The sequence below is a fragment of the Podarcis pityusensis genome (assembly GCF_964106645.2).
Source record: "Podarcis pityusensis genome assembly, chromosome: 2".
In the NCBI taxonomy this organism is placed as follows: Eukaryota; Metazoa; Chordata; class Lepidosauria; order Squamata; family Lacertidae; genus Podarcis; species Podarcis pityusensis.
The window spans coordinates 102357586-102385557 of record NC_138029.1 but is presented as its reverse complement, the minus strand read 5'-3'; the positions used below and the strand labels follow the sequence as shown (position 1 = coordinate 102385557).

General features: G+C 41.8%; 3 protein-coding genes across 7 annotated transcripts in view; 2 read left to right on the top strand and 1 right to left on the bottom strand.

The window, feature by feature from the left end:
- The first annotated feature begins 270 nt into the window (after positions 1 to 270).
- Positions 271 to 27972, top strand: part of LOC308471633 (uncharacterized protein C3orf49) — a 303591-nt gene continuing 275889 nt past the window's right edge. The window contains exons 1-5 of one of the 3 annotated variants that reach the window (XR_013983004.1): positions 271 to 1060; positions 3059 to 3393; positions 4224 to 4354; positions 6550 to 6660; positions 7895 to 8638. Coding sequence is in view for 2 of the 3 variants with exons in the window: in XM_080995897.1 (XP_080852023.1) it covers positions 939 to 1060; positions 3059 to 3393; positions 4224 to 4354; positions 6550 to 6660; positions 7895 to 8089 (894 nt within the window). In the remaining variant the exon portion in view is untranslated. Of the gene's footprint in view, positions 1061 to 3058; positions 3394 to 4223; positions 4355 to 6549; positions 6661 to 7894; positions 8893 to 27972 lie in introns of those variants that run through there. The other 2 variants (XM_080995897.1, XM_080995898.1) reach the window with 2 other exon arrangements.
- THOC7 (THO complex subunit 7) lies at positions 9010 to 20073 on the bottom strand. Of its 2 annotated transcripts, none has more exons than XM_080995900.1 (8): positions 19932 to 20073; positions 18104 to 18221; positions 14706 to 14833; positions 12191 to 12277; positions 11376 to 11433; positions 10519 to 10585; positions 9487 to 9556; positions 9010 to 9234 (listed from the first exon to the last, which is right to left on the bottom strand). In XM_080995900.1, exons 1-8 carry the CDS (start codon positions 19948 to 19950, stop codon positions 9167 to 9169), a joined length of 615 nt encoding a protein of 204 aa, XP_080852026.1. In that variant the 5' UTR covers positions 19951 to 20073; the 3' UTR covers positions 9010 to 9166. The 2 variants fall into 2 exon arrangements, with proteins under 2 accessions (XP_080852026.1, XP_080852025.1); XM_080995899.1 differs by lacking the exon at positions 19932 to 20073 and adding an exon at positions 19332 to 19356.
- Positions 19972 to 27972, top strand: part of ATXN7 (ataxin 7) — a 94387-nt gene continuing 86386 nt past the window's right edge. Inside the window, exon 1 of one of the 2 annotated variants that reach the window (XM_080995693.1) lies at positions 19972 to 20080. The gene's annotated coding sequence lies outside the window, so the exon portion shown is untranslated. Of the gene's footprint in view, positions 20081 to 20291; positions 20373 to 27972 lie in introns of those variants that run through there. The other variant, XM_080995692.1, reaches the window with a different exon arrangement.

The window sequence follows — 27972 nt, the reverse complement described above, 5'->3', positions numbered from 1 at the left end:
ATATATAAGGGTCTGGTGACTTCTGTTTCAGTGTATCTGAAGAAGTGTACATGCACACGAAAGCTCATACCAAGAACAAACTTAGCTGGTCTCTAAGGTGCTACTGGACAATTCATATACCGGGGTGTGTGTGTGTGTGTGTGTGTGTGTGTGTGTGTGTGTGTATTTCTACTGCGTCAGACCAACACAGCTACCTACCTGAATCTATTATTATTATTATTATTATTACACTCTTCATCCGAAGATCACAGGGTGGTTTACAACATAAAGATACAAAAAGAGAACTCAAAATACATAACAAACAAATAACCCCCCTCCCACAAACACATCTAGTCCAAACCTCTGCAATGCAATAAACTCTTTTTGCCCAACATGGGGCTTGAACCCACAGCCCTGAGATTGAGAGTCTCTTGCTCTACCAACTGAGCTATCCCACAGTTTCCTAGATTCCTGTGTTGTGGACTACAGCTCCCTTCATCCCTATGGACCATGCTTGCTAGGACTGATAGGAGTTGTAGTCCGCAACTTCTGGAGTGAATCACATTTGCAACTCCTGTCTCACGGCCATCAAAACAAAGGGGCATCTTGAAAACCCAGGAATTGCGAGGTGGAAAATGGCAGCCTTTGAGGAGAATCCGCACCCTTGTCAGTGAGGATGAAATAGACTTCACTCCGTCCTCTTGTGCTAAGTCCCAAAATGTGTCACGTCTCTGAGGAGGAATTTACCATGCCATGAGGAGCTGTGTATTGTGGAATTTCCCAGGGCTTTGACAAATTTGTTGTGAGGCCATGTGATTCTCAATAAGTAGAGCCGTTTTGTGGCACAACCTGCCCGAATCTTTACAAGGCAAGGGAAGGTGTTTCAAGGAAGCGCCGAGACCTGAATGCACATTAAGCTCCCATATTAGGAATCTACTCAGCCTGGGAAGGAAAGAGCTATGCGCCTCAACCCAAGGTGCTTTCCTGGTCCTCTTCGGAGCTGCATGCGAAGACCTCCTAGTGAAAAGATGCCTGAAGCTCAGGGAAAAGCCATCCAAGTGAAAGGGAAAGAGACCAATAGGTGAGCCACACTAATTCTTCACTTGCACCTTAAACAAGTTGTGGAAATTCCCCAGGAACTTCGGTCACATGTCTGGTCAAGGGCTCCCTGACTCAGAAGATATTTTCAAAAGGCACAGCTATGCTTTTTGTTTTGGGGGGATTTTGGCTGCGTACACACCATACGTGCAAAGCGCATTTAGAGCACATTCCCTCTCCCCAAAATCTGGGAACTGTTGCTCTCACAGAGCTACAATTCCCAACACCCTTAGCAAACTAGAGTTCCTAGGATTCTTTGGGGTGGGATGCTTATGGCGTGTGTGAACCCTCAATTGTTTGGTTTGCATTGTTGTTTCTCAGTGACGTTGTTCGTTGTACAGAATGCATACATGGGATTTGGTGTTTTGTAAACTGGGACTGTCTTAGTATTAAGCACTATATAAATATATGAAGTGAAATGAATGAATACAGTATTCTTGTTCCAGGAGATATCTAATCTATTGGCTTGAGTCGTTTTAACAGGTTGATCCTCTGCCTTTTAGGGTTGTGCCTGCTGCTCCGATCTCTGTTTTTAACTCTTTTATGGTGGTACTAATTTTTGTATTTTCGGTGAATGCTTTAAAATTGATATAAGCCACCTTGGACATGCACAGAGAGATGTCTATAGCAGCCTGCCCCAACCTGTAGACATTTTGGACTACAACTCCCATAATGTTGTGCTCCTATTAGCTTTGGTATTGTGCAGTTATGCTGGCTGGGGCTGATGGGAGTTGTAGTCCAAAGCATCTGGAGGGCATTCAGTTGGGGAAGGCAGATCTATAGCTGCACATGCCCCAGTTCTCTGCCTAGCGAGAATTCCAGAGGGACAGCATAGAGCTAGGTTCTACAAATGCCTGTTGAATTGTTTTCTTGAAAAGAGGTCTCTGGAGGCTTGCTGGCATTTTGTGATATGTGCTTTATTTGCATACACACACACAGGGAGAGAGAGAGAAGCAAAGTTACTCATGTTGAGCCATAAGAAGAAGAAAAATATCCAAAATTAAGTAATTAGGAGCAACCATAGGGTCATCAAAACATGTCAAGTTTTCAAGTTCTTCCTTTTTGAGGGGTGGCTTTTGGGTTGGTCCTAAGAAAGTTATTTCCCAGCTGCGGGCTTTGGAAGTTGAGCACAGAAGAAGAAGATACAGCTGAACTCCTGCAGAGGTCCCAAAGCTCCCATCAGATTTCTCAGGGAAATGCCAGCAGCACCATAATATTCTTACAGAAGACAACTCAGCCCTCTGTCCTTCTCTTAGCTTGACTGCATACACATAATTAGTACAATCCACAGCTGGGAGGATGGAGGGGGAAGGTGACCCCCACCCTGACAAGGCTCTTTCTTCTCCTAGGAGGTCTCCAACCATTTGGTCCTACAGCAACAAATCACCAGTACTTGGCCAAACCAGGCCTGTCCAGCATGTTGAACCACTTTAGCAGTCCTTCTAATGTCTAGATTCCAACCTTACAACCATAGAACCACTCAGTTGGAAGGCATCCAAGACCATTCAGCTCGATCGCTAACCTTATTACTAACCCATCATGCACTGGGAATTCATTTACAAAAGTTAAGGTTGAAGTTTGTACAGTGGTACCTCTGATCCCTTGCAAATGGGATTTGTTCATTTTGAGCGTCTGCGCATGCGCGAGCGGCAAAACCCGGAAGTAACCCTTTCCGGTACTTCTGGGTCACCATGGGACGCAACCTGAAAACGCTCAACCTGAAACAAACGCAACACGAGGTATGACTGTACTTTTCTTTTTGCTTTGATAAAAAGGTGCTCTTTTATAAACAAAAATTGGAATGGTACGAAATCCTAAAAGCCCTATGTTGAATTTCAGAAATGCAGCCTCACGTGTCATTGCAAAATTTTGTTTCAGTACGTCTGCAACAATACAGTGAACCATCTGCATAAACCAGGACCGTGGGTGGCTTACTCACCAGGAGAGTCAGTAATTATCCATTATCTTTATTTATTTTCAGATGGCAAAGAGTCATGCCTATTCATTTGGTGAGAGAGGAGGATAGGCGGATGCCTCAAGGACAGCAGTCTGACAACTCTGAAACTCTTGAATTCCACGTGGGCAAGAAAAAGAGCCTTATGAAACAGTTTAGGGCAACAATGAGGAAGTTATTCCCTTTCTATCAAAGGGCAAGGAAGAAGGCCAAGCTCCATGGTGAAGATGGCTCTCCAAAAGCAGTAGTGTCTAAGACAACTTCTGTTCCCCCTAAGTATCATGCCTTTCCAAGGGCTATTCGGGCCTTACCTTCTCCCAAAGTATTTCCAGCACTGAAAAGGAAGAAGCTTTTACGGAACGGTAACTTAACTTGCTTTGCCAATGACCACTTTGTGCGCAAAATTTAAATTAAGGCAAACTGGGCACACATAGCATGTTCATGCTTCAAGGGTGCCTACTAAAATACACAATGTAGTCCCTAAATTGTGGCCTGAGCAGAACACGTAAAATCCATGGCCTGTAAAGTGAGATGAGCATCACAACCCCAGTCGTTCATGACTGGAATAGACTGGACTGTCAATTGACAGAGGATCATTTTACCTTTAAGTATAATGTAGTGTATGGGGAAAGGACGCGGGTGGCACTGTGGGTTAAACCACAGAGTCTAGGACTTGCTGATCAGAAGGTTGGCGGTTCGAATCCCCGCGACGGGGTGAGCTCCCGTTGCTCGGTCCCAGCTCCTGCCAACCTAGCAGTTCGAAAGCACATCAAAGTGCAAGTAGATAAATAGGTACCGCTCCAGCGGGAAGGTAAACGGCGTTTCTGTGCGCTGCTCTGGTTCGCCAGAAGCAGCTTAGTCATGCTGGCCACATGACCAGCTGTACGCTGGCTCCCTCGGCCAATAAAGCAAGATGAGCACCGCAACCCCAGAGTCGGCCACAACTGGACCTAATGGTCAGGGGTCCCTTAATCTTTACCTTTAGTGCATGGGGAAGGGGGAAAGGCAATGTGTATTTATGTACTGCATCTGCATAAAGGTCTTTTGTGATCTGCTCCTGGCCCAAAGAACAGTCATATTAATTCCAGGTTACCTAATCTAGAATGAACAGATTTGATCTTTTATCGGTAATGAAACTGCCGCCATTTCGGCTTGACTATATCCTTTCTTTCCTCTTCCTTCCTCTCTGAAGCATCAATTCAGCTGGATGTAAACATTGTGGAAGAACATGCACAAAGCATGCATGGGAAAAACACGGTTGTGCAAGCAAGACGGATGATGCGCCGCATCTCAGTGGTGTCTCTGCCACCTGGGATCCGAAAGGTAATGGATGAATGCTGGAAATTAGACTGAATTTGTTGCATTTATTAAATGGCAACCAGCTTGTTTCTTTATAGAGCGAGCCGGGTGTTTTACCTATGTATCAGCTGAGACCCTAGAGCTTCTATGTTATTCACTTTATGCACGTATACACATGCCAACTCAGTGCGCAGATTTGGAAAGAAAATGCTCACTTTAAAATATGGCGTTTATGTACATTTCCACAAAGTTTTTAAGTCACTCAGTTTAAGTACTTGCACAACTGTAGAGGAGAGGGAGCTCTGTCAAGTAAGCTGCTGAAATGGGGCACTCGTAAATAAATTCAAACATAACATGTATAAAAGTAGCTACAGTGGTGCCTCGCAAGACAAAATTAATTCGTTCTGCGAGTTTTTTCGTCTTGCGATTTTTTTGTCTTGCGAAGCACGGTTTTAACGGGTATTAACGGTTTTAAGAAAAAGGAAACAAACTTGCAAGATGTTTTCGTCTTGCGAAGCAAGCCCATAGGGAAATTCGTCTTGCGAAGCAACTCAAAAAACGAAAAACTCTTTCGTCTTGCGAGTTTTTCGTCTTGCGAGGCATTCGTCTTGCGAGGTACCACTGTATTTATATTGTGAACCATCCTGAAATCTGCAGATGAAGGGTGGTATACAAATTTTAATAATAACAATAACAATATTTTTCTGAGCTATTTAGCTGTCCCTTCGCAATGGCTCTTTCTTTCTCCCCTTTCGAAATGAATTTTCTGTGCTAGCATCCACACCTACAGCTCCTTTGATCACCTATGTACAGCCCTGATCACTCCATTAAAAAAAAAAGGATATTGCAAAATTAAAGGAGACATTGGAAAAAACTCACTATAATCAGACTGAAGGGTGATCACTGGTTGCACACTTCTTGCTTCTAGAGTGCTTGATCTTATCTGCGTTGTGCAACTGTTTTGTTAAATGCAGAAGCATAAAGGTTAATATAATGCAGATGTCTTGTGGATTAGGATGCAGCCCATAATATAACTACTTGACCTGTGAGAGAAAAGGTTAATAAACTAGGCAGGCTAGATTAAAGAGCAAGCTTGCGGGGAAACAGGCTTTCAGTTTCTAAAACCCAATTCAAAGACAACATCCTGCCAAAGGAGGAATTCTCTTTTTTTCAGTGCTGTTTCCCAATTTTGAGCAGCTGGTTTCTTCAGGGGGGAAAACTACAGGACTTCTTGTCGGATTCAAATTTTGTTTGGTTGATGAAGCCCTCTGCTGGTCAGACCCGAAATTAAGTTTGTTCCTCTTTTATTTGTTCATAAATGTGGCAAAAGACAACTGTGCCTGATGAATCTTAAAAAGAAAAGAAGAAAAAGAATAAATGAAAATAACCTAGATTCATCTTGGTTTGGGAAGCTTGTGTGCAGCATACCCTGAAAATTCAACACAAAATTGCCTTGCTAGATCAGAAGAATGGTATATATTCTCCAGTACTCCCTTGCTAACAGCAACCAAACAGAGGGCCCAGCGAACTTATGTTGCTTAACTTCCATTGTTTAAAAATGTTGTTTCCATTTTTTTTTAAGCTAACAAGTGTAATAGCTCTTATAGACATATACCTTATAGCAGGCATAGGCAAACGTGGCCCTTCAGATGTTTTGGGACTGCAACTCCCATCATCCCTAGCTAACAGCACCAGTGCCTATGCCTGTCTTATAGGAATGCACTATAAGGGTAGAGGAGCTTTCACGGTGAGAAGTCATCCACAATGTTTTAAATGGGATTGCACTGCACATATATAGCTATTTCCACCCTACTTATTGAACATATCAAGATACATTTTTGACAGCCTGTAGCCTATAAGCCAATGCATAAATGTGTTAAATTAATTTTAACTGTTTTTATTTTTAGCTGCATTTTAATTTTTTTGTTTCATTGCATTTTATGATACTGTACTAGTATTAGCCAACTTGGGCACCATGTGGTGGAAACAAGGGGTGCAAATTTAAGATAAGAGACAAACAGACTTGGGAGTTCCCTGTATGAACTTTCCCCATTTATTATGAGGCTGGAAATCTTCCGTGTTCACAATACAAATTGTCTACATAGGTATGGCATGTTCCTTTCTCATGGAAGAGAATGGAAAGCACCTATTCATGTGGATCACAGAATTATGTTCTTGTCTGAATGTTTTGTTTCCCACCCCCCCCCAAAAAAAAACAGGTTTCCTATTTGGCAAAAAAGAAAAATTTCTCAGTGTTCAAAAAGAAGAAGAAAAGTATACCACCAGTATGGTACCATTCAGACATAACACTAGGGAAGCTTCAAATGCAGGTATCTTGAATCAAAGCATTGTTTAATTATATGGTGCAACATAGGACTTGGCTATACAGCTGCAAATAAAATGTTTGTAAGTGTGTTGTAAAGTGAATTATACAAATGTGACATTAGATGGTGATGGTGAGCTATGGCAAATTCAATATATTTTTCAAAACGTCAAAAAAAGCATTTTCAGAGTGTTTTTTATGTATCTAAATTCCACCATAGACCTTTATCTTTCCAACTCCCAATTCTTCCTTCTCCCTACCAGCAAACTATGAACAGCATGAATGATATACTATATTAGTCATACTCAGAGCAAACCCATTTCTTTCAGTGGGTTTGCGTACCGCTCATTAATTGAAAGTGAACCCAACTCATTTTAAAGTGCTCATGAGCTGCGCTTAAGAATTGTTGACCAAACTTCACTGTCGATTCAACCTGGAACCAGTCAAGTTTGCTCCAGATTATGGGGCTTATGAGTCTCTCTTATTGTGACTTTTCTTCTTTGGACTCCCCATGTGAGAAATTCTTATTTTAGAAGAGTTCAGCGCTCAGCTCTTTTCTCAGGTTGAAGCTCCTGACCTGATGGAGGGATGTATTTCTGTCAGGGAATAGAGTTAGAAGTTTCCAGTTTTCCAGAGGGAGAAAGTTTTCCCCAAGGGGGTGAAGAGAGCAGTGAAGCTAATAGAAGAGAACAACAGGAACAACAGGGAGGGACCGGATGTTCACAGGAAAGGCAAGGGTTAAGTTATAGCTCAGATTAGGAGGAGGGGAGATACAAGGCAGCTCTAGCAAGGAGGTCAGAAAAAAGTGGGAAAGCGAAAGGAATGGCGTGTTCGCCATTTTGAGAGTTGCTGGTCACGGAGAAGCAGAACTCAGAAAGTATCTGAAATAAGTGACTCTGAGGAGTAATAGTTAAAGAAAAGAACCGTTTATAATATTGTTTGTTAATACGCAATAAAAAGTTATAAAAGAATGAGAAGTGTTTGTGTGGTGATCTGAAGAGGAGAACGACCAGTCCTGACATTGCACATGCAGGAAAATGCATGTACATTAAGTCCACAGCCTGCTGTGTTGCACGCATTGCAGTTCCATGGGCAAATTTTGTATTGCTGATAACATTGTGTAGGATAGTCAATATTTTCTATCTTTACAAGTGACTGAAACCCTTCATCTTTCTTTCAGTTCAAACAAATTTGTTTTATCTTGCTATACTTCACCATTTTTCATCCACGTTTCTCAACAGGTGGATAATCTCTTGGATAACATCAGTGAAAAATCCATCCAGCTGTTGGCTCTGAGAAGTGCAGAGCTGCAGCAGTGCGAGTCTTTGGGAGACAGGATACTGCAGTCCTCTAAGCAGTTCCAAAGGGTTTCCTTAAGAACCACAAAGAAGCATAAACGGAAAAACACGTGCTTTCCGTGTAAATGCTGTTGCTAATATCCTTCTTTTTCTTTCTTTTGAAAATATTACTCAAGTTTAAAGTGAACCATTTGCCGGGACGCTTCTAACAGCTGATTAACCATCTCAGAAAGGTCAAAGTAGATTAAGATTTGATGCTACTGTCAAAGCCAGCAGCAATTCATGTTTTTGCTATTTCTTCCTTTTGTTGGCCTCCATATTTCTCAAGAGCCAATGGAGTGCACCTCTGGGGGGAAAGTCAAACTGAAGTGACCTCCCTGGGGTGCAAGCCTGGGCAGAGCGTATGGAGGTCCTGGGCTGCCCAGACAACAAGGCTCTTGGCCTTGCTGTTGTGGTCCAAAGGTTCTCTATTTTATAGCTTCAGTAACCTGAGCTCAGAAGGCAAGAGTGTTCCTTTGTTTATTGCTAACACCTCAAACGGCAACACATGCAAGATATATTTACGAGTTATGCTTGAAGTGTGACCTGTTGGCTTTTGTGGTGACTAGAACATACATTACTCAACACTGGAAATCAAATACAATCACCTAACATTGCAGAATGGATTAAAATAATATGGGATATACTGTTCCTCAAAAAACCTGACCTATTACTTGAAATGTAACTCTCAAAATGACGTTATAGAGATATTATTCCTGTTCACGGGTTTTTGGAAATATCGCAATACTGTTCAACCTTATATCATTTTTTTCTACGTTATATCTAAATTTATAGCAATGCGAGCTAAGGTGACATCAAATAAGTGACCACTATAAGGTCATGCTCCTGTATTATATTTTTTGCGTTTTGCTTCCTCTTCTTTTTGTTGTTTGTAAGCTGTACTGATGTGTTAACATTAATATGGAGATTTTAAAAAACTGAATAAGAAAAAGACAGAAAAGAGCTCAAAGGCTAAAGTATTTTAATTCCATAATACAAAAGCAATGTGAATCTAAGACTAAGTATGTAATATCAACTATTTATTGTATTAAAAAGACATTTCAAACATTAAGTCAAATGCATTCCAATGGAAATACAATCTAGTTTCTCAGGAGACCAAAAGAAAAAAAAAGTATCCATTGGCTTCCAGGCTTTGGAGCTATATCCGGGGTCTGCCTATTGTTTATCTGCAGATACCATTGGTGTATCTGAGGCATCTTCTGCTTCTGAAAGCTTCTCATCATCTGAAATAAATATTGTGCTTGTTGTTTAAAAACATTCACTTTAAAATGAACATAGAAAAAGTCATGCCCTATTATTTTGAGTGCTACTGAGTTGAATCTGAAAAGGTAAGTGGACATATTGAAGCTTATGATGAAATTTAGGGAAGGACAGGAATTTGGCAAGCTGAGTGTATGAGGGAAGGAGCAACAAATAAACTTGAACCCACGCACTAAGGAAAGTAAGTCATGCCTTTATATACTGAACTAACTTACTTTCCAGTGTTTGCTGAAGTTCATGGATGGTGCTCAGAAGTACATGGAACTGCTTTCGTCTCAACTCCAGCTAAAAGAAAACAAAAACAAAATCTGAAGCATATGAAATATTTCTTTTGGATTCTCTCTCTGTTCTGCATCAATGAATCATCATCTAAGTAAACATGTGGGTGAAGCCACAAAAATGTCAACCTACAGACCAATTTTCATATAGTTAACATGTTCTATATAATTTCAAAGATAATTTGCCAAAGTTGAATGTTCAAAATGGCATTTTACACATGAGTAAAGCAACCAGAAGCATGGCATGCCCTATGACTCAGATTTACTCTATCCCCCCCCTCTAAAGTTCAGTTAAAGACCTTTCCAAGAAAATAGACAATAGGTTAATGACCCTTTATTGTACTGATAGTTTTTGCTTGCTTGTTTGGTACATTGACAGGAAATTTTATGTTAGGAACAAAATCCAATGAAATTAGGACAACAACACTTGCTGAGTGCATTACGTTTGTCACATAAACACATACTTTCCCCCCTCCACGGCAAATGAAAATCTATGTTTTAACATTATTTTCTTCTTCAAGGTTCTTAGCATGAAAAAAGTATGATATTACCTGCAATGTATTTTAAATGCAACATTTCTTGTAGCCTATGTTATGGTTTAGAAAAGTACAGAATTTGTATTTCTCTACTAGCCCCCCCCCCCCCCATTTCTTGAAGCATGTAAAAGCTTCTACCAGCTTCCCTTCACATCCATGGAGGAGGTAGACCAGTCCTGATTGGCTCTCCCTAGCTAGGCTGAATAGGCTGGCTTATCTAGAACAGGCATAGGGAAACCTTTTGGCCCCAAAGGTCAGATTCTTATCAGGATCTGCCTTGCAGGCCAAATTTGACAGGTGGGCAGGGCTAAAATATTAGCAAAAACACAAAATATTTTGTTTAAAAAAGCTTATACGTGTTACACTGGTCAGTACGGAATTACCCATGCAGTATTTCATTGTAAAAGAAGAAGAAAAAATCAGCAAAACTTACTTTGTCTTCTACATTTTCTTTGATACGAGAGAGATGCTGAAGTTCTTTTCCCAGAGCTTCTAACTGCCTGAAAAGAGATTTAGCATACTGCCACTGAAGACACCTTATCTTTGTTTTGCACTATTTATTAATAATTCCATTTATAACTCAACTTTCAACCTGAAGTTTTTAATCATTTATATTATGCTCTTCCAACTACCCAGTGGTTCCCAGAGCAGCTTACACAAATAATAACAAGTATACGAAAGCACGTGCACTTAAAACAGTGCAAAACGATGTAAGATAGAGGAGTCATTTTTAAGACGCCCGGGAAGTAAAAAGACACTGAGAAGAAAGCAAACCCTCACCAGGCATGACTTTGGGAACCACATTCTGAAGGGTACCACAACTGAGATGGACCTATCTCATAGCATCAGCTCCATCTCTGCTTGTGGTGTTGGCAGCCTAGAAATGCTACAAGGGCACATTTGTGTGGGAGAAGCTACCTAGATTCCAAGTCACTTAGAATGATTCAAACCAGCACACAGAATTGTGCCAGGGAAGATGTCCAACAGGCATGGAGGAATCCCAGAAGCATCACCTTTACAGAAAAAGCACAGTCTAATTCTGCTGCCTTGAATGAACACCCAAATGCAGCGTTAACTGGACTATGCCACTCTGCATGATCACAGTGACTGTAATTAGAATTACTTACTAAATCTAGGCATATTCTGTACAGGTGAACATTTTGTGCGAGTTTCTGTGGTGCACTTTCAGATAATACCACCATATTATTTTAATTACAGTGACTGCTAGCTTTCAGATGCTCTGATAAATTATTATCACAGTTTCATTTCAGGTGTTAGACCCATACTTACTTGAGCGTTTCATGCCTATCTGGATGATGCTGTATTACTTTAGCCAAAGCATCATATTCTGAAAGAATAAAAGATTATAAGCATCATATCTGACTTTATTCCAGTTTCACAAAGTAAGAGTGTAATTTCACTAATTTTTAAATTTTTGTTTATAACTTGGCCCATTCTCAAACTTTCAGACTAGAAACAATTAAAAGTATAAGAAATATAATTAAAACAATATAACTGGGATGACAGGTGAATGAATGCTCTGTTGCTTGGCATATGCACAGCCTCAACCATAACTCGGTACCAAACATCTCAATGTTTGCCCATGTGATGATGATGATGATGATAATTTTATTGTTTAGACCATGTCCATCTGGCTGGGTTTCCCCAGCCACTCTGGGCGGCTTCCAGCAAAATATAAAAAAATAATAACCTGTCAGACATTAAAAACGTCCCTGAACAGGGCTGCCTTCAGATGTGATACTGGCTTGCCCACTTCTTTATCAGTCTCCCTTCTGAAAAGAAATCTTCCTAGTTCATAACACTCATTCACCAGAGGGATGGGTATGATGTCTCTACTCCTTTCACCCATTCCTCTAGTGATGTCACAAGGAAATGCAACAAAAGGGCAGGCACTTTATGCTTTAAGTTCAAGTCTAAGGAGTGACTGACAGCATAGGCAATATTTATTTCTAAACGAGATCTTTCATAACAAGTGAAAATAATCATGGCAAGTTAGAGAAGGCTTGTCATATGCATCAAATCACTAATGTTACATGCCCCTTCATATAAAACTAGCAATTACTAACTGCAAAATAAATAGTTACCTTGGCGATTTTTTCGTATTCTTTTTGCCTGAAGAATCTGCTTTTTGCACTCTGCAATTTTCTCATGTGCTGCAGCTATGTTATTTTCTTCCAGAAGAATAAAATAAAAAAACAATTTGACACAAATCTATAAATGTTACAACGCCTATTTATTAAAATTTGAAAATTTGTACTGTTAAGTGGCAACATTACATAAAACATCTGGCTTTCAGGTTTCATCTCTAGTCATTGTGAATAGGTCCATAAATCACAATACATTGTGTATTCTAATACTGTAATTACTGTCAGAGTGCTCAGAATGCAGATCTTCTGAAATAAATATTTCTGTAGATATACCAGACAAATAAAAGATCCATTTCTAGTACGCTCCATGAAATCTGATCTGTTTACTGGCCAATTTTTTTTGATGTGGAGCTAGGATTATTATCCATTTTATTTAAAATATTTCTATGACACTCTATAGCCACGTTCTCAGGGAAACTTACGAGGAGGTAAGAGATTTGTAAATAAAACAAATGAATAGCAAAACGTACAAAAGCAGCACCATGTAGCAGTGCCAGAATAATCATAATCAGAAATGGAATACAGTGGTACCTCGGGTTAAGTACTTAATTCGTTCCGGAGGTCCGTTCTTAACCTGAAACTGTTCTTAACCTGAAGCACCACTTTAGCTAATGGGGCCTCCTGCTGCTGCCGCGTGATTTCTGTTCTCATCCTGAAGCAAAGTTCTTAACCCGAGGTACTATTTCTGGGTTAGTGGAGTCTGTAACCTGAAGCGTCTGTAACCTGAAGCATCTGTAACCCGAGGTACCACTGTAGATTGAAAGGCCATGGAAAACAAAGAAGCGTTTGACATCAAAGCAGCTGCCCATGGAGGGGGGCATTTCATAGCCAGGATGCCACCAATGAAAAGGCCAATAACCTCCAGTATCTCCCCCAGCAGGTGCTCCTTGCGAAAGCTTCAGAAGTTTTTAAGTTTGGTAAGGCACATGTGGAGAGAGGGGATTCTTCAGGTACCCTAGTCCTAAGCCATGAAGGTCTTAAAAGGTCAAAACCAGCACTCCGCCTTGGGCTCTGAAATGGACTGGGAGCTCAGAAATGGAAGCTGGCAAAGCAGTGGTCTGATACGGTCGTATTTCCCAGTCCCAGTTACTAATCTTGGAGTTTACAGAGGTTTCAAGACAGTCTTCAGTGGCAGTCCCACATGCAACACCTTGCAGTAGTCCAAATGGGAGGTTACCAAGGCAGGGATAATGGAAGCCAGGTTATTCCCATCAAGGTAGGATCATATCAGGTGCAGCAGCCTAAGCTGCTAAATGGCTATAGAGACAACATGAGTTTTCAGCAGGCTGGACTGATTTAAATCAATGGTTTAATTCAAGCTTCCTATTGGTACTTCTTCTAAACAAGTGTGCAAATCTGACCACTAAATCATGCTAAGCTGTATGCTTTATAACCAGCCCTTGCATCTATTTGTCACATTGCATTTCTTTTTTCCGTACTCCCCTGTTTTACCTATAGAGGGAATGTCTTTAAAAAGTACTCCCCTATAGGGACTTTCTTATGACTGACTCCCATGACAGTTTGTGAGGTTAACAGTTCAATCCTGTCCATGTTTACTGAAAAGTGCTTCAGTTTGCCTCGGCCCAGCCTCACAAAAAAGAAGCAAACAAAAATGAACTCACAGTGACTGATATGCTATTTTTATCAGGTCCGTGTTTGACAGGAAAAGGGTAAATATTCACATTTAAGAAATTATCAAACTGATTTTTCATTTACAAAGCAAGCCTCCTTCAGCACTACGTCTGGTAGGACACATTGACTCTGCTTAGTGATTATCTGCAGGGCTAAGAGAGCCTTGTGAATAAGCTCACAGAAATCACTGGCTTCCTAGGGACTGGCAGAGGAGGGATGGCTTTTCTATGCTGGATGGGAACTCCATCCCTCCTCCACCAGCGCGCTCACTCACCTGTTTGCATATCCTCTATGCTATCAGGCCTATGCTTAAATACAAAGGTGGGCTAACATGCATATGCAACAAAATATTTTTTTTAAAAAAAGTTTTTATTCACCCTAGTCTCCAATGGCAAGGAGGAATCAAGAAGCCCTCCAGACTATGTACCTGAGCATTCAGAGTACCATTGGGGAACTTGTAGCTCTCCAAATGTCAACTGACAAGAACTGCTCCAGCCAGCACAACCAGTGGTCAAGGATAATGAGAGTTTAAGTCAAACAACATCTGGAGGGTCACAGGTTTACCCCCCAATCCCACAGGAGTGCAACCCTCTTCAGAACAGGGAGAATACCACCCATCTGAGTAGATGAACCACCTCCTAACCATACCTCTGCCTTATCTCGACTTGAGCTGGCAGCTTCAGGTTTCAATTTATAAAATGGAAAGAACTGCAGTGTGGCAAGAATGGATTGCTTTTTGCGTAATTATATTATATAAAACAATTATATCACCATTGTTTATTGTATGACGACAATATTCAGTCGGAAATCCAGTATTTACCTATATCTTTGTAGATTTTTTCGTAGTTCTCCATTTCTCTGAGGTTCATATCATATACAAGCAAGGTTTTTCCCATTGAAAATTCACACTGTGACAGAGTGCTCAGCATGCGTTGGTACTGGGTGTAGCTGAAAAGGTATTATGTATTTCAATAATTTAATATCTCATGGACATACAATGATTCTCGGGAGCTCAATGCTGAATTGAAGCCTGATGCAAATCAATACAAATTAATTTTTTTGTGTGTATTTAAGGGCTCCCACAGCTACTTTCAAAGCTACCTGCTCTTAGTGGTGTTTTTCTGGCATTTATAATCACCATAATAGAGTCACTATATATAAAAAGAACATTTGTTGTAAAGCTGATCCCTTACACTCCTAATATGTGTCTATTATTACAGCTATCAAATTGTCATTCTGTAAATGCACAGGTTAACTGATATCAATTAGTTGCAAGGAGGGAATGCATACAAAAGGAGGAGGTAGGCTTCCTTTAACCAACATATGAGCAATGTAGAATAATCAGGAGGAGGGGGATGCCAAGAAGACGTAAAGCAGCTGCCTAAATCATTGTGTTGGCTATTAATAAGGGTAAAACAGGCATTGCACAGTATTCTTCTGTATAATCCTTTAGACTAAAGTTTACACAAAGGTAAGATGCAGCCATTGGTTCTGTTCTAAAAGGGTGGGATGAGGCTGAGGAGACAAACTTAACCCCACTTACCTGCTAGTAAGCCCCATTGAATTCTACAGGATGTACTTTAGAGTATGTACGGTTAAGGTTGAGGCCTTAGTTATTGAAAAGCCCAGAGCAGGTGCTATAAATGTATTACTTTAAACAATGTGAAGCAGCACCCCCAACATCAGTCTGTTATGGGGGGGAGGGGGGGAATCCACATTTCTAACTAAGTTCCCTAATTGCTGCTAGTATCAGCTTCAAAACAGCAAGGAAAGCTGATTTTTACGGTAATCAAACTGTATACCTTAAACTGTTTACTTCAGACATAAATGGGGCCACAGTAAATAGTCTGAGGTTTAAATGCTCCTAGAATCTCAATCTTAAGGGAAATAAGTAGAGCTAACAAAAAGATGATAGCAGTCCTTGAGCACTGTGTGAAATGCAAATGTACTTAAATTGAATAGTGCAAGTGATTAAAATCTGGATGAGAAATCAGCAACAAAAAGCTCACTACATCACTTGACAGACCTAAGATGTTTATACTTCTAATTCTAAATGGATTTGCACCGCTTGTACTTCTAGAAGTGTGAATACAACTTCCTGATCCAGAATCCTTGGGCTTGTGGAAGCATTCATCAATGATAAATAATAATGACTAAAATTAATTTTACATACTATCCTGTCCTTTGCCCTTTGTACTATATCTATTACTTATGTATGGATCACGATTCACCAGAAAGAGTCCAGGGCACTGTACACCAAACATATGAACAAAATTCAACTAAACAAAAAACATATATACACTAAAAAAGGCAACAAACAAATTAAAACAGAATGCACACATTGCTGATGCAGCGGACACCTCTTATTTATCAAAGCATGAAGGCCTTGACAAAGAGAAATGTTTCCCCTTGGCATCTGTAACCCAACAACATGGGAGACCATCACACCTCTAAGGGGAGATCAATCCAGAGTCAGAATATCCTTCCACACATCCTTTTCCCACAAAAGTCTGGTACTTCGGAGCACTTTGGAAAAATTGCTATAGTCCAGTTTAGAAATACTTTTTCTGATAAAACCATTACATCTCAAGCAAAGCTTGTTTCAGACCAGTGTTGCCTGCCTGCCCCATCACATTTTATCAACTGAGTGATAGCCTTGGAAGTTCCTGTTTGAAAGCAATAATGCCACATCCAACCCACATGGAATGGATGGCACAGATAGTGGCACTGGGAAAAGTTATCCTGTCATTCACTTTTTCTTGAAAGAAGAGATGAACTCCAGTGCTAAACAGAAAGAACATACAGCCTTCAAGAGCTGTATAAACGGGATAAAAAGAACACAAAGGCTTGCTTTAAAGGAGCATGAGTGTGTATCCTTGATGCTGTTTGCCTTTACAAAAAACAAACACAAAAAACAAAGCTAAGTGAGTGTTCCTGTGTAACAGTGAAACACTTTAAGGGAGCAATCCTATACACAAGAAACTGGCATGAAGCAAATTGGTGCAAATTAAGCTGATATAAAGTTATACCAAACTCCTTTCAGCAGCAGGCCTCCTGCTGGCTGAGCTGGTTTGAGTCTGGCAAAGGAAAAACAAGCCTTGTAGGTACACTACCCTTTTGCCAGCTTAATTTAGCCTGGATGAGGGAGTTAAGAGGGCATAGCCTGACCGTGCAAGAAATGTCGCAGCTCAGCTAGAGATCCGCTGGATCCTAACCCGCTCATCCTGGCAGATCTTGCTGTAGGCTGCTCCCCAAAGCGTTAAGAAAGAAAAAGTTTTAATCTCCCAAGTGTCACCCAATGACAATATTGCACAATCAACATTTGTATTACATTGTAGCATTGATGTTACAATCAGTACTCAAGGTGCCTGCAACACTCACAACAGCCAACATTCCGCATGGCAACTCCATTATCTGGAGGCAGAATTGCATTTTCCTAAATAATAATAAAATCAAGCAAGCCTAATGTGAGGAATGTGGTAGGCCTGCAGCAAAAGCACAGCTCTGAAGGAAGTCATCTGGACTGCACACAACACAGCTATGCATTTACTTTACTAAAAGGATTGTGTTTGAAGACTCTCAGTGTTTTGTTTAAGGTCAGTTGATCAATACACCTTTCCAGGGCAAACGATTTCGCCCACTTAATACTGATCACCAGCTGCTATAAAACCCAGCTGCCAAAAACATTCCCACTATTAGAGTGGGTGTTCAACAGAATATACTTGAAACTGACAAGTAATTAAAGAACTGATGTATCATAGCTGGATTTTAATTGTTTACACTTCACTATAGTATTTAGACTGTTTGAAAGTGTCTTTTGGGAAAACAAATATTTAAACTCTGAAATTTGGATGCAGTCGTACCTTGGAAGTCAAACGGAATCCGTTCTGGAAGTCCATTCGACTTCCAAAACGTTTGGAAACCAAGGTGCAGCTTCTGATTGGCTTCAGGAAGCTCCTGCAGCCAATTGGAAGCTGCGGAAGCCACATCGGACATTCGGGTTCCAAAGAACGTTCGCAAACTGTAACACTCACTTCCGAGTTTGCGGCATTTGGGAGCCAAAATGTTTGGGATCCAAGGTACGACTATATAATGTTACTTACATCTGCCGCTGGACACAATTCCCACATGATATTAAAACTAAAAGCTTTTATTTATGCAGAACTGGTGTTTGATGACCTACTCCCACTTTCTATTTTATAGGTAAGACAGAAATACCCTTCTTCATGAGATCCGGAGTTGCACCACTTGATGAAACTCTTCACCAACAAATTAATTCGTCTGTCGTCGCCAGCACCATCTCCATCTATCAATAGTCGTTTGCGAATAACTTCATCTAAGGCAGAAGCAATAATTTAAAATGAGCAACAATGATATGTTGGTTATTGTCACAGAAAGCAGCCATTTGATAAGGCAACTGCCCAAATCCTAAAACTGTTTACTTAAAAGTAAATCCTGGTTCCAGTGGGTTTACTTAGTGAAAGTATGTATTAGGGTGAGGGGGTCTGTAAGTATATTTTGTTATCTGAAGTGCCATCCCATAGGATTACACTCGACTATTTAATTAGTAGTTGATTTCATACAGTAGTAGATTTCATACAGTGTTTAGTCCTGAGAGACAATTCATGGATGGATTTCAAGCAACACAGATGAGGTATTTCAACACAATCCTACACATGTGAACTCAGAAATAAGACCTAGTGATTTGAATGGGGCCTATTCCCATGTAAGTGGGTACAGGATTATAGCCTGAGATTCACACAAATGTGGCAGTATATTATAAATTAATAGGGGGTTTTTTGTAATGCAAAGAAAACTTTTATCATCATTACAGGTATAAACAAACTTATGAAGGCGGAATTAAGAGGGGAAATGGTCAAGAAAGGTTTATATCACCACAGAAATAAGTTCTGAAGCCAGAGAGTGTGTGAACGACAGGAGGTACGCTGTATATGAGGATAGCTAAATGGCCACAGCGTCAGGTCGTGAGCTTATCATTACTGACGTTGTTGTGAAAAATACATCAAAGGGGGAGGCTATAAAAGAGGAAGAAGGCTATGTTACAAAAACAAACATACATACATTCATACAAAACCTGGAACTGAGCTGGGGGTGGGGACACAATGCACCATCTCTCAGAACTAACGATTCTTTTAAATCACTGCCATGGGACGCAAACACAAGATGTGGGGCAAGAGGCCCTGTTACAGAAAAGCGTCATTATCTGCGGCTCACAGCGTGCCCCTCGAGCCATACACACACGTTTTTAGCATTTGCCATGTGAGGACGCAATCCACACAGACCTACGCAAAAAATTCCAGTTCCTAATTTCTCAGAAGGCGAGATCTCTAGATCCTAAAACACAACAATACACACAGTTAAGCATCTTCCCCCATATTCTCCCTCTGCGCCCTCACCCCTTTCCCACTCTGTGCCCCTCTCTCACCAAGGGCTTCCCGCCCTGGGGGTGGGGGCATAATGGCAAGATGCAGTGTTGAAAGATGCAAGTCCTCCCCGCGCAAGAGCAGCCGCACATCGGGTCTCCCAAAATTTATCTTGGATTGGCAGCACCTGACGGTCGCCATGTGCTCAGTTGTAGGCAAACTCGCCCACCAGCTCCATGCATCTTCAAGAGGGAAGGCTGGGTTGGGTTGAGGGCGAAGAGGCTGAGGCGGGGGCAGATGGGGATTTAAAATGTGATCAGGGGGGAGAGTGAGAGGAACCGGCATTATATCATTATTATTATTATTATTATTTGGGGGAAGGGGAGGATCCCGCGCACGTGAAATAAAGGCTTCGCGAGGCCCCTTGCTCAGGAGCAGGAAACGAGGCTGGTGGGCGAGATCGGGCTTCTTGGGCGGGCAGGGAGGAGCGGCGGCGGCGGCTGAGGGAAGCCGGGTTGCGAAGGCCTGGGGAAAGCGAGTGCGGCGGCGGCGACAGGGCCCGTCCGAGGCGGCAGCGCCGCGGGGGAGAGGACCGCGAAGAGGCCGCCCCCGGTGCCGGGCCAACGCCGCGGGGTCGCTCGGCCAGCCATCCAGCCTCTTACCATCGGTGACGGCGCCCATGGCGGCGGGCGGCTGATGCAGGCGGCGGCGGCGGCGGCGAGCGAGCGAGCGAGGTGGGTCCGGCTCAGGCGGCCGCTTCCCACAATGCAGCGGCGGCGGCGGCAGCAGCAGCAGCAGCGACGGCAGCCGGGTAAGCGGCGGCCATGGAGTGGGAGGAGGTGGCGTCGTCGTCGTCGTCGTCGTCGCTGGCGGGGGCGGCCGGGGCCTGAGGAGCAGCGAGGCGGGAGAGCTTTCGGGGCAGCGGGCGGGCGGGGTGGTCGGTGGCTGGGCCGGCCGGCCGGCCAGGAAGGGGCGAGCGAGCGAGCAGGCCTGGCACGGGCGGGCAGCCGAGCGCGGGCGGCAGCGGCGGCGGCGGCGCAGGAGCCCCCGCCCCGCGGGCCCCGGCCTCCAGCAGCCCCTCAGCAGGACTGCTTCCCCGCCAGGTGAGGGCGAGGCAGGCGGTGGGGTGGGGGGGGTGGGGGTGGGGGGTGGGCGAGGGGATGGGGCTCCACCCCTCAGCCACTCTGCGCAGGGTCGTGGCCTGGTTGTTGGCCAGCAGCCACCTAACCTTTGGTGACCTTTGCGCAGCCACCCCAGCGCTGCCACGACAACCGGCCGGGCCGGCGCTATGGGCACAGCACCCTCAGAACCGCCAAAGACCTGGGGCCGTCTTCACCTGTGTCTCCTTCATGACACCCGCTGCCCCACTTTTTCCTTCCACAGCCTCACTAGATCCGGCCTCCGTGGTTGCCACCGTGCTGCCGCCACCGCCAGGACAGGTGTCATGCTGTCATTTCCGCCACAATGCCCTGCACTGTTGCGCCGTGGTGTGGCGGCTTCTTTGGACAGTCTCATTGCCACCCCCCTTGCTTACTGTCTCCTCTTCTCTAGCATCCTCCGCGACCCCATTATTGCCATGCTGGTTTTATAGTCCGCCGCTGATACTGCTATATAAGAATTGCTGCCATATCTCCGTTGGTGATACCGTTCCATTGGGTTTTCCCATAGTACCGCCATCTTCTTTGCCGCTGTTACCACAGCTTCTCTTGCCTCCCCACTAATCGCTTCATCAGTTTGTCTGTGCCAATTCAACTTTCCTTGTGGCACCATCATTGCAGTTGCTTCACTTGTTTCTTTCACTTTGATATCTCCCGTATCGCTTTGTTTCCGTGTTTTCTCTAGGTCAGGTTTGACAACTCTTCTATTTCTCTTTACGCTATTGGAGAACCACCACTACCAGAGTGGTACATACGTTAAGAGTGCTTGATGTTGCCACCATTCCTTTTGTCTTTTGCCTTTTTGGTCATCCTTGCCATTTATCTCATTACCATACAAGAAGCCCGTCCATACTCATTACTCCTTTTGCTGGTGTTTATGGCATTTTCCTTTCTAGCTCATAATTGTTGTGGCATCTGTTTTGCTTATTATTGCTTCTGAAATGTTTTGCATTGTTATTGTGGCCTTTGTTAGCACGGTTGACTTTCTTGATTTCATGCTTCTTAGATCTGCAAATATTTTGGGGAAACCATTTATTTCCCATTGCTTTATCTGAAATTGCCATCACAAGCTCCACTTAAATTCTTTTTGTCATTGATTTTGATGTAGTCATAAAGTTGTAGAGTTGGAAGGGACTCCAAGGGTCAATTAGTCCAACCCCCTACAATGCAGGAATCTCAGCTAAAGCATCCATGTCTATGATTTTCACTATTACAGTACTAAAGTAGTTGTTTCTGCTCTCTTTGACATTCTTCCAACAGTGATAATTATGTCATTCTAAGCTCCTTTGATGAGAATATCTCTTGCCCTGATCCATTTGTGAAGCCATACAGTAGATTTTGTGTTTGCACATGTTAGTCTTAGCTTTTGGCATTGTTGTTTGATACATCACTATTGCAGTTTTTCTTTTCTACTTCCTTTGTGCATGTTTGCTACATTTGATTCTGTTGCCGTCATGGTACACGTTAATGGATCATAACGCTTGGCCAAGCTCCTATTACCACTCTATAACAACTGAGGAACAACAGTGCCATACTATTGGTAAATTCAAACAATAGGAGAGTATTTGACCACAAAATTATTCTTCCTCTTGTTTGTTGTCCTGAGGGAAGTCGGAGCATGTCAAACTGACAAGATAGCTCAGTGGCAGGATATCTTTAACTCACTCCATTGAATACAGTCCTTTTGCATTGGTTGTGTTCTTAAGCTGAAAGCAGTCTAAAGTATGTCTGGATTCCGAAATTCACTTTTTTGTATTCAGATTTTGGGCTAATACTAAACACGAACTGTCAGACACAGAACCTTGAATGTCAGATGTTCAGTTTTGGCTATCTGATTACACATGGTTAGCGGCTAATCCACATCAGGAACTGTATCAGTAAATTCTCGTGTGAATTTGGAAGAAGAGTGACTTAGTGTAAGCATAGCTGCTTTCATATTTATATTGGTCTTTAGGACTTCACTTACTGTTTCCCGACAATTTAAGTATCAGCTGCTGACAGTGGAATGAGGAATGGTGTTCATGCTGAGAGGTGTAAGGAAAAGAAGCAGAGGTATATTTTGTTTTAGTTGTGTTCTTATTGGTCTCCCTGTTCATCAGAGCAACTGCCTCTGGACCCAGTCAAAGCTCCTGCTGTGGTTTAGAGGTGAGAATGTGGGGGAGAGAGAGTGAGTTATGGTAATGTATGGAAAGAAAAAAGAAATTAAAGGAGTAGTGAAGCTACAGAAGCACTGTAGGGTGCTGTAGTCTGTAGGAGGACAGACCCTGAAAACTGCAGTGATGTTAGTGAAAGCTGTAGGCCCATAGAACCACAGGCTTTGATATTGCAGAGATCATGAGCTGTACCATATGGGATCTATTTATTTTTTCAGGCAAAACATGTCTCAAATGTTTGAATGTCTGGCCACCATGTTTCATCTTCTTTTTCAGTAATTCTATTTCTCAGTTTCTTCCTTACATTGTAAAATGCATTAATCCATTTCTCACATAGTCAGAATATTTGTTTTCCTTTGCAGGGCCTTTATTTTATTTTGACAGTATCAATAAATGATTTACAATGTTCTGAAGAACATGAAGGTGCAATAGTTTCTAATTTGTCCTGCTTTGAATGTGAACTGGCTTAGGGATTCATTTTGAACTTGAAGATAACCTCTGGTAGAAACAGGAAATGTTTTACAAGATTAGTCCAGTGGTTTGGTCAATCTTATATGCCCTTGTGCTCACTGAAATTTTACTAGCCATCACAAGTTTGTTCTAAGCTGCAAATGTAAAACTGCTTCTTAATTTGCAGATCTCATTAGGACAAAGAGAGCTCAGTAGTGTTGGGGTTATATTTTAGGGTTTCAGCTTTTAGCAAATTGTTCAGAGGGAAATTGCATCCTAACCCCCCAAAATCATCTGTAGTTTCGTATATGCTATCCTTTTGAGAGGTGACAATATGAAAACTTGGAAGGATAGATTATATTACAAACACGTTGCTTTGGTGTATCTATTCTAAACAATGCATATTTTGTGAGTCAGCACTGAAATCCAGTCTGAAGGTGCAATATTCCTATTGATTACTGCAGAGACCCTTAAGTACCGGTAATTTACTTCAGAGAGTCCTGTTTACGTCAGTTAGGGCTGCTGTGCATTAAACTTTCAGGGTTAAGACCCAAAGTCCCCATCTACACATTTACTTCTTATCAAACACCATCTGATTCAATATTTATGCTTGCTAATACAGATTAGAATCATAGGGTTGGAGGGGACCTTTTAGGTTATCTTGTTCAACTCCTGCTTGATACAGGAATTGCCATTTCATTTTGACTACAAACTGGGAGCAGGGCAAAATGCAACCTTATCTTTCCTGGAAGCCTAGCCATCCTGATTGTAACAATTTCCGGAAGAGTATATCTGTGTTGTTTTTTGTTGCAAGAGACTTAAGGATTGTATTGACTCTTAGCTGGTAACACTGAATATTTTCTTCTTCCTGTGACGATGTGGAACAACTGATTTGCTTAAGTGAGCTGCATTGGTTTTATTAAGCTCATTCTTTGCCCTTATAGACACCTCTGGTGTGGTGTACCTTGAACACTCCAATTGTGTAGTGCAGTATCGGCATGATGTGGGCTACTTAATATATTTTGGATAGCAGATACTGCCTCTAGTTCTTTCTATGTTTGAATTAGACAGGTTGAGCATTATGTGATTCAGGATGGTACTGGCTTAGATTGTCAGCCTTCCGCTCTACCCATGACAGTGTTGTTGTATAATAGGCAAAAAATTCCACAGGTGAGGTGCATTTCCATGCTTTTGAATTTTGTTTTGTTTTTCTGCAGCAGCCCAGAAAAAAGTGGGAAGCCCTAACAGAAGCACTAAAAGAAATGCATATTGTGCATAAATGATTGCAGGAAAAATACAAATGTAGAGGGGGAGATATAATTGCAAAGCAATCAAGGAGTTCCTTAGTCTTAACTATGAATTCTGCCTACTTTCAGTGCCATTCTTAGCCAGTGTTAATCACAGAGATGCAGTATAAATGGGGCCACATTTGGAGAAGGGGACAGCCCCTGAGTGAGTAATCATATTTCTGGTGTATTACCTGCCAATACTTGATGTAAATCGCTAGTTGCCTGTGGCAAGTAATGAACAGTCTTTAAGCTAGGAAAGTCCACAAACATTTATCCTTCTTCCTTGTAAGTGATTAACAAATGATTAACACTGATACTTATTTTTCTTGCCTGCCTAACCACATACATGTATGTATTTTGGATTTCAGTTCTGTAATCATTCTTTTAATATGTCCCCATTACAATATGAGTTGGTTGATTTTTATTTATAACACCCACCCACCCACTGCTTTTTGTAATAACTGCCTTTGAAATCCCAACAAAATAGAATATTATAATAGCAAATAAGAATAGTATCATTAAAACATTGTTAACAGTGGCAAATACTGAGCAGGAGCCAAAACCAATCTCAAAACCCTTAAAAGCCTGGGGAAACATCATCAACCAAAAGTTTTTACTTGTCATCTAATATAAATCTGATTTGATGCCAAGAGAGTAAATAAGGGGGCAGAATTCCAGCAGTGAGATGTCACTGCCTAAAAGACCCTCTCTCTGATAGGACACGATCATATCACCTCAAATGAGGTAATTAGAGATGAACTGCTAATGATAGTCAGGTTGTTATAAAGTGTTCATTTTGAGCCAGGGATCACCCCAGTTTAAACCATGGAAACTGTTTTTAGTTCCAGGAATATGAGATGTAAGAACATCACATATTTCAGTGCATAGTAACTACATTATTCCCAACATATTAGTTGTGGTAGGCCTTCCCAATCTTTGTGTGTGACTTCTGAGCAGGCTTAAGTTCTAGTTCTCACTTTGGAAGTTTAGCCCCCTGTGTACATAATGAAGTTGCATTAATCTGAGTCACACCATTGATTCATGTACCCGTACAACACACTCAAGCTAGTACTGACTCCCCAGAGTCATAGATGGAGGTCTTCCCCAGCCTTGTTCCCTGATATCCTTGTAACTGGAGAAGCAGAGATTGAAATAATAGATGTAGAAGGGAAATAACTAAGCAAAAGCAAAATGATAACCTCAGCTAGAATGTTGTATCCTAATAGAAAACCCTACATAGAAATATTCAGTCTGTCATCTGTCCCTGTAATTTTTCTGTTTAAAGATTCCTTGGTAGTAAGCTGCACTTCTATATATACTTAACCTGAGAATAAAACCCCTTGAACTCATAGGTGTTTCTGAGCAGACATGCTTCAGATTGCTTTGTTAACTTGTTAAATGTTGTTCTTCCTGAGCAATTGTTCATACTTTTCAGAACGCTCATTTGTAAGTTAGACAGGAAGAACACAGATATCCTCATCCTGAAGATGGACATATTGAATTGCAGTAGCTGGTAGGAGAAGCTTCATCATGCTGCTAGGCTTTCCCCTAACTGCTTTATGTCTCAGGGGCAACCTTTACTTGAAATGGAATTTGCCACTGCCTGTGTTCAACCTCTGATAATTTGTTCGAAAATGATGTGTTTTGCTTGGCAAGTTTCCTCTTTTTATCTGTAGTCCCCTATCAGGCCTCCATTAAGTATGGTCAACTGATTCTGCTTCTCCCTCCCTTGTCTGTTGCCATTAAGTGGGACCCAAATATTTACCTTGCAGGGAAAGGAGGGTTGATTATACATGGGATCTTAGTCACAATACTGGATGGTTGATCTTGAGACAACTGTCAGCTGACTGCAGAGGAAGAAAGTTCAAAGGATAGCTGCTCTACCACATAGTGTCTCTTTCTGTCTTTTTAGTTTGATAACTAGGTTCTTCACTGGCAGGTTAGCCTAGAGTACATGCTGAGAGGTTGCAGGAGCCTCTGCTTTGGTCATATGATGCCTAAGAAATGTTTCACATAAATATTGTGGTCTCATTTTGGTCCCCAACCACAAGAGCTAAAAGTTTACTTAAATTAATAGGCTGTAACAATGAGAATTTTAGTTTCAATTGTTGCCGTGGTGAGAATTACAGTTGTACATTCTCAGTTTCTTCATGCAAGCCTTGTGAAATCAGAGGAGCTCTCACACAGCAGCAATCCTTCATGAATTGTACCTGCAGCAATTAGGATCTTCTGTCCCTGCTTTAACATTTTTTTAAAAAAATAAAAAATAAGGTAAACCCTGTAATTATTTTAGTGCTATTTATGAAGCGCTCCTTTATTGTTCTCTTAGAGCATAACAAGGTGTGTCATGCTGCAATATCGCCACTGTCAAGTGTGTTTCAGAAATTAGGTTTGGGTCTCATCCTGAGGAACTGACTGTCCTAGAATGACACACGTTTGTTTAGTGTCTCATCATATTATACTCTCGTGAGGAAAGTTTCACTCTTCTAGATAAGAGGAATATTCAGTTTAATCATTGTCTTTCTTTATGGATAGACTAAACATAAGCTCAGCTTCTCCATGACATCCGAATAAGGAGAGGCTGTGCAAGCTCTGTACAAGTGTCTTCATGCGGTGGTGGACTGGATGAGGGCCAGTAAACTAAATTTCAATCCTGGGAAGGTGGCGTTTCTGTTGATAGGTGGTTCCCATCTTTGGAAGACTGGCCAGTTGCCTGTTCTGGCGGTTGTTGCACTTCCTTTAGAGGAGCAGGTACGCAGCTTGGGGGGGGGGTATTCTTGGATATATATGTTTGTCACTAGAGGCCCAGTGACCTCTATGACGAGGAGTGCCTTTTTACTAGCTTACTCTGGTTTGCCAGCTTTGGCCATATCTGGAGCAGCATAACTTGGCCACTGCAGTCCATACATTGGTAACCTCAGGACTGGATTACTGCAATGTGCTCTTTGTAGGGTTGTCCTTGAAGCTCCAGCTGATGCAGAAAGCAGATGTTATACTGCTGATGCGAACAGATGATTTGACAGGATGTCACGCCTCTGTTGAAACATCTGCAATGGTTGCTAATATGTTTTCAGGCCTGGTTCAGAGTTCTTGTGTTGACATACAGTTCCCTGAACAACTTGGGTCTTGGATACTTTAAAGACCACTTGGGTCCAGGATACCTGAAAGACCACTGAGATCATCTGGAGGAGTGCTGTTAGTTGTCCCCTGTGTTACAGGAGATCTTATTTTAGGTTCAGCCCTAAAGATGGCTGAATGGCTTCATGAAATATACTTCCGTTCCTGCTACCCACCATCCATAACCAAAAGTACATGACACGAAGTCATTTTTTTAACCATAGAACAGTATTCAGGTAATAAGATTCTTTTGACACCATATATATTTATATTGGATGATATCCCACCTTTTTCTCCAAGGTGGTGATGGTTCTCTACCTTCTCATTTAAAGCCCACAACAACCTTGTGAGGCAGCTTAGGCCAAGAGGTTTACAAAGAAGTTGCTGTCTTGATTTCAGAGTAACTATATCAAGGAAGTGCCATTAGAGTCATTGGTTTCATGCGTACTTATAAATATCAGAAAATGCAGATTTATCACGGAAATCAGGCTGCAATCCCCCATGCACGCTTACTTGTAAGTCCTGTTGAATGTGGTT